The sequence below is a fragment of the Filicampus tigris genome, chromosome 21 (assembly GCF_054856515.1).
Source record: "Filicampus tigris isolate MCC_2025a chromosome 21, RoL_Ftig_1.0, whole genome shotgun sequence".
Classification (NCBI taxonomy): Eukaryota; Metazoa; Chordata; class Actinopteri; order Syngnathiformes; family Syngnathidae; genus Filicampus; species Filicampus tigris.
The window spans coordinates 13,838,589-13,845,208 of record NC_141237.1 but is presented as its reverse complement, the minus strand read 5'-3'; the positions used below and the strand labels follow the sequence as shown (position 1 = coordinate 13,845,208).

The 6,620-nt window shown below is 39.1% G+C and overlaps 1 protein-coding gene across 1 annotated transcript; it reads right to left on the bottom strand.

The window, feature by feature from the left end:
• Positions 1-1,349: 1,349 nt before the first annotated feature.
• Positions 1,350-6,620, bottom strand: LOC147127711 (uncharacterized). The gene is made up of 5 exons (XM_086020109.1): positions 6,099-6,620; positions 4,092-4,200; positions 3,563-3,682; positions 3,355-3,433; positions 1,350-2,770 (listed from the first exon to the last, which is right to left on the bottom strand). Exons 1-5 carry the CDS (start codon positions 6,194-6,196, stop codon positions 2,679-2,681), a joined length of 498 nt encoding a protein of 165 aa, XP_085876235.1. The 5' UTR covers positions 6,197-6,620; the 3' UTR covers positions 1,350-2,678.

The window sequence follows — 6,620 nt, the reverse complement described above, 5'->3', positions numbered from 1 at the left end:
TGCTTTGCCTTTTCAAAGAGAACATCTCGTGTTGCTCCTCCATGATGACTCTTCATGTAAATTCTGTCTTTTCTTCCATGTCTCTCTCATCTTTGCCATCTACTTGTCCTAGTTTTGCATGTTCTAGTTTAACACCCGATGTTTTGTTTTTAAGACTCTTGATTTTTCTGACTCTGAAGATGGCCACAGTTTGGTTAATCTCCTTTCTGATTTTGATTCTGATTTTGACATTTTGGTTTTCCTGGTCCTTTCCCCAGTCTTTATTCAAGCAAGCCCTTGTCAGTTTTTGTCACGTTTTTCTGATGATGATCCCTTCGTGTCCACTCCAGAACCTTTCCCATCAGACCGTTGCTTGGGCGCCCGGTTGGCCATTTTACACGGGACCCCACAGGGTGGCCAACATAGACGCCCGAGTAGAGGTTCTAGTTCCTCCCATAAATCCGCTCTTTTCAAGTTGCGTCATTCCGAACCTGTAGCCACAGTGTCCGCCGCTGAACCCTTCCCTTCAGACCCTTATTTGGGTGCCCGGTTGGCCATTTATACAGGACCCCCGCTGGATGGCCAACATAGACACGCCTGTGTAGAGATTCTGGATCCTCCCGTATTTCAGCCTTTTCCAAGTCAAGCCATTCCAAACCTATACCCAAGCCACTTCACTATACGCCTTTTTCAGCACCTCGCTCACTGCGTACTTCTTCATCTAGTCCCGTTTATCCCGTTTCTTCAAGTTTACGGTCCTCACTGTCTGTACTCCCAACCGTTCGTCTCTCTTCTGCTTCCCAACCTCTATGGTTGTAGGCTGATGAGGCAGGGCCCCGTGCCAGCACCTCGGCAAATACAGGCCTCCATACCGGCTCCTCGACACTGCCAGGCCCCCTTCCCGGCTCTGCAGCTTCCCTCGGATCCTGCTACAACAGCGCAAGCTTTGCGGCCTCCTTCCGATTATGCTACGGTGGCGCAAGTGGCTGCCCTCTAACTCTGCTACGACGACGCAAGCTCTGTGGCCTCCCGCCGATTCTGCTACGCGGTGCAAGGCCTGCGGCTGCCTTCTGACTCTGCTATATATAGAGCAGGCTAGTTTAAACTTTTTAAAATGATCAAAACTTAAAATATTATGTTTCTGGAGAATAGGGCAGTGATGGGTGGAAAAGGATTTCCTATCCAATACTTCACATTTATTTGACGAGAGATTCTATTGGTTTTAGTGTACAGACTAGAGGGTGATACAATATTCAATGTGAGGGGGGAAAAAAAATCATACAATCTAGAAACTTTGTAGCAACCCTGTCTGTGAGTAACAATTTTATTGGTTTAATTTATTCAGATTTAAATTGACAGTTTTACGTACATTGTTAACATATTTTTAAGTTATATTAATAATGCTTGATACCAAGATATTTAAATTCATGTACAAGCTGGAGTTCCTGACCTTTCAGAATTATACTAGAACTTGACAGCACTTTTGAATGCTTTGAAAATACCATACAGACAGTTTTCTTGGAAGACAAGATTTGGCGAGCCACTTATCCAGAGATTAGATTGCAAGAAACAGGCATTCCACTGAACGCTGCCAGTTTCCCGCTATTTTGATCCAATCCGCAATGAACTGTGGGTAATTTGCTTCGGCTGAGGGGTCATGGAAGAGGGACGGAACGCCGCAGCACTTTATAGATTTGGGACACCCTACACTCTCACAGCCTAAATGGGAACGCACAGTTGAGGGGTACAAGTATGGAGATTGGGATTGGACCTAAAACCTGGCTGCAGAGCGTTCGAGGTATGGTTGAACCTAAATGTTTGACTCCGCCCACGTGAATTCTCAACGTTTAAGTGCCTTTTTTTTTTTTTGGTGGTAAACTATTTCCTTGGCGGATTTAATGATCCCCCGACACATGACGTCAACTTTTTATAAACTAGTCATTTCATATTAAAAATTACAAACTAGCAACTGACTGAAATCCAAATACAAACCTCAACCATACAGGGAGTGCGCCCTCTGCTGTGGACGTGTCGTACTACACAACCTTTGACCCAACAGCCTATACACTCAGAACCAACATTAACTTCCCCATTTTCGCGTCCCCTGGATACTTTTTACAAATCTTTGGTGCCTCTACAACCCTCTGTTCACCCCGAATGGACGTCAAATGGCCGTTTCGACCTCCTGCATCAAACCGTTCATAGCTCGACTGACTGAGAGTTGAGAGTTTGTAATTTTTTATCTTCAATAAAATGTTAAAAAAGTAAGCATGACGCCATAAGACAGCATCATTAAAACCTCCGAGGGAATAGTTTAAGAAAAAAAAGAAGTCGCTTAGAATCCGTGTGGGCGGAGTCAAACGTTTAGGTTAAACAACACTTAGAACTGTGCTCTGCAGCCAGGGCTACTCGGAGACGGCCGGCGTTTAAGAACCACCTCCAAGACAGTTCTGAAAAGTGGTTCCATTCCATAGGAACCGTTTGGCCGCGAAAAAGTGTAATGGAAAAATGAACATCCGTGGTCATCGTGTTGCGGAACGAGGCTAATGGAAAAGTGCCTTAAGTCAAGTGTCAATCACTGGCTCAGCCGTCACTCATGTTGACTAAATGAAAGATAATGTAAGGATATTTCTGAGCAATACCGAAAATGATTACACTATAATACTATAGTATCTCCCTGTTATTATTGGAGTCAGAAATCAAAAGACTGTACAGTTGGCTGAAGAGCGTTGGGTGCATAGAAAGTCGCTGGTGATCTCCTTGTAACCCCTGGCCTCAGTCAGACTGCTTCCTGTTGAAAAAATGACACAGAAAATGGTTATTGTTGGGGAGGCTATTTGGCTGGATCGTTAACTATATACAGTACACAGGACAAAATACAGGATACAGAAAATGTGATCATGTGACATGCGATGGATGGTGTGCTGAAAGTATTTTTTCCACACAGGACCAGTTAGCTTTGTTTTTTCTTTAATAAATAAAATCACCATTTAAAAACTTCACTTCATTATTCATTGGGTTATCATTGTTTGATATTAACATTTGTTCGATGACCTTAATTAGACATTTGAGTGGAGAAAACTATGCAAAAAAAAGGAAGAATCTGAGAAGAGGAGAAATACCTTTTAATGACACTGTGTATGTAATCACTGTTCATGTTTTTATGGATTTTATGGAAAAAGCAGGAGGTACTTTGACCAAAAGTGATTTTTAGAACGTCCTCTGCAGACTACTCTTTCCACACGGCCAACATATGAGCTAACCCATTCGCTAGTAATGTTCATTTTGAGTCAAAGTCAAATTTAACCACCTATTATTTGTACTTGCAGTAACGCTTATCTTGTTTCTTGGGGAAATTGAGCTTTTTGTTCTTACCTTCTATGAGGTTGTAAAGGTTGCAGTAGTTTGTGCCATGGTCTTTAATGACATACCAGGTCTCAGAGATTGACATGGCCTAGGGACAGATCATGCAACGACACACAAATAATCACATAGGGAATGAGAACACCGATGCAAAAATTCAAAGGCAGCAGGTAACACTTTCAGACACCGTCAAATAGTTTCTAGGTGAGTGGAAACCTACCGAAACATGACAGAAGGTGTGGAAATAATAGGGAATTAGGCGGAAATGAATGACATCCATATATCCCTTTACAGGAGTGACGTGTTTGGCGGCTATAAAGTGGACCGAGGCAGACTGTAACTGGAAGGCACAAGCACATACAGAAAAGCCAATCATATAAATCTTCAATCGTCAGACATACAATAAAGATAAAATAAGTAAATAGCGCTGCTGCTGTTCTGAAATGTTATATGAATAAAGTAGCATTGTATAGTGTCACTAAAGTGGTTACTAAAGTAAGAACATGTCACCTTTACAAAAAGGAGAAATGATGGGTTATAGTCTGTGTCTCAATACCTTTTTAGTATGAGGGTTATCAAATTAACCCAAGATTAAGATTATGAAAGATGTTTTTAAAATTTTTTTTTTTACTGTTGGTGAACAATATCTAATCCATTTCCCTTATATTAGAAAAATAATGGGACAATGTTGTGAATGCAACATTTGTGAACTGCTTGAACTCGATTACACATACAGAACACCATCAAACCTTGTACAAGCACCGTTGTCCACCATGCCTGCAGCCAGCCGCGGTTTCCCACTTCCTTATTTGTAAAACCAGGGATTTATAAACCATTTGACATGGTATCCCAAAATACCTGCATGGGGTAAAAGAACCAGCATTATTAAATTATTGAAAGAGTCGTTTCGCTATATATATATATATATATATATATATATATATATATATATATATATATATATATATATATATATATATATATATATATATATATATATATATACTGTACACACACACACACACACATATATATATATATATATATATATATATATATATATATATATATATACACTGTACACACATACATACATATATATATATATATACACTGTACACACATACATACATGTATACGCAAACACAAAGACACAATGAAAAGTGAAAGTTTAGTTGGAATTGCTGACGGGTGCCCATTTAAAATTAGAGGCAAACCGGCCTATAGTTGTTACTATTTTTTTTCCCCAGAGAAAAAATGATGTACAACAGAACGATACCCACACTGCTGACTGATGACCAATAACGGATGCTCAATTCGTCGTAAAATGCCCTAAAATATAAATGCAACACTTTTGTTTTTGCTCCCATTTTTTAAATTTTTTTTATGGGATGAACTCACAGTTCTAAAACGTTTCCCACACCAATAACCAATAAAAACCAATAAAAGGAGAAATCCTTTTATTGTGGGCAGTCTAAGACACACCTGTGTAATGATCGTGGTGTCTAATCAGCATTTTGATATGGCGGGATGGATTATTTCGGCAAAGGAGAAGTGCTCACTGTCACAGATTTAGACTGGTTAGTGAACAATATTTGAGAGAAATGGTGACATTGTGTCTGTGGAAATAGTTTTAGACCTTTGAGTGCATCTCAAAAAATGGGAGAAAAAACAAAAGTGTTGTTTATATTTTTGTTGAGTGTTTGTATGATATTATTTATTGTAATTATTAATTATTGTAATGGGTTAAGGTTATTATTTATTAATTTCCCCCAAATTTGTTTTCATTTTGTACTCGAACTGGGTTATTATTGAACCATCGTGACTTTATTTCGGATACTTCCTGTTTTAGTAGTTTGACCTTTTATTTTGAAGGAATATGGGATATGACGTGTTCGCTCCCGTCTCGCTTTCAGTTGGATTTTGGCCTATGGAGAGGCATTTGACAGCCGTGGGATCATGCAACTTGTTGCCCATTTTATTTTATCACACTTACAGAAAGAAAACCCAACTGTGGATCCATGTCAGTGCCCTGCCCATTTTGTGCGTCAGCGTGATCACCGGTGTTTGTTGACCCTAGTATCGACAGTACAAGGGTTTTGTGCACATGCATTATATCTGAAATATTGAGTGGCATCAATCATTTTAGTTCTTTAACTTGTTTTTTGTGTGTGTTATAATTGTCTTCATTTTTGTGTGTGCTGAATTTTATTTCTCTCTCTTTACTATTATTGGTTGACAGTCAGTTATTTGTTAGCGTCGCCCCTTAAAAAGACCATTCATTTTTTATACCACTTATCCTATTCGAGGTCATGGGTGAACAGGAGCCTATCCCTGCAGATTTCAAGCAAAAGGCAGACAACACCCTAGTCAGTTACAGGAGACACATGGACAGACAACAATCCAATCTGACATTTACACCGTCTCTGAGTAGGAACTGAAGCCACAAAAATAAAATAACGAATTATGATATACAATTCTTTCAAAAAATATATCTAAACTGAAAGTAATATTAGCGTTTGAACAAGTGTGTCACCTTGCAATTCATACAGGACTATGAATTCTATCACATAACTAAAATATATCTCCAACATGCAAAACAAATCATGGAGGTATATGGTGTGAATTCACAGCAAATAAGTAAAGAAGTGCTTTGGTTTACCTCAGCTGCATAGCTAACCACAAGACATACTAAGCCTTTGTTCTAAAAACAGCATTAATTTAATAATGAAAAAAAAGAAGAAGAAGAAACTTACCATTCTACTTTGCATTGGGCATGTATAGGTCCAGCGAGGCAAAGCTCATTAACACCAACTGCCAAGAACATTAGAATAAAGCAATGGGCTGAATTCATGATGCATCAAACCATGTACAATTAAATGTTCCAAAGACTTCAGAAGGCAAGCAAACATCCCACGACTGTCATGTGCTTTTCTGGAAAGGAAGCAAACTAAATTCAATTTACATCAGTGGTACAGACAATGGAAGGCTCCAGTGGTATTTGGTTTACAGAGACACCTAGAGGCACTTTCTGATATGGCAAAAGACCAGTGTGTATGACAGACTATCAAGTATTGCTACATGTCTACATTCTGCTATTGATACAATTTAATAATATCAGCTGTATTCATGTAGGTAAGTAGAGAAAAGTGAAAGACAAAATAAATGAAGAACTTTATGCGAACTTCTGTAGATATCGATTCTGTTCACAAATACAACAGTTCCTGAGACCCAGGAAGCTATGGCACTTGAATGACATCAATTTACTCAGTCATGAA

Coding starts and splice junctions, on each gene's coding strand:
- LOC147127711 (XM_086020109.1), bottom strand. CDS start 6,196: ATGAATTCAGCCCATTGCTTTATTCTAATGTTCTTGGCAGTTGGTGTT. Junction 3,683..4,091: donor GACAACGGTGCTTGTACAAG/GTTTGATGGTGT, acceptor TGTGCCTTCCAG/TTACAGTCTGCCTCGGTCCA. Junction 2,771..3,354: donor CCTTTACAACCTCATAGAAG/GTAAGAACAAAA, acceptor TTTTTTCAACAG/GAAGCAGTCTGACTGAGGCC.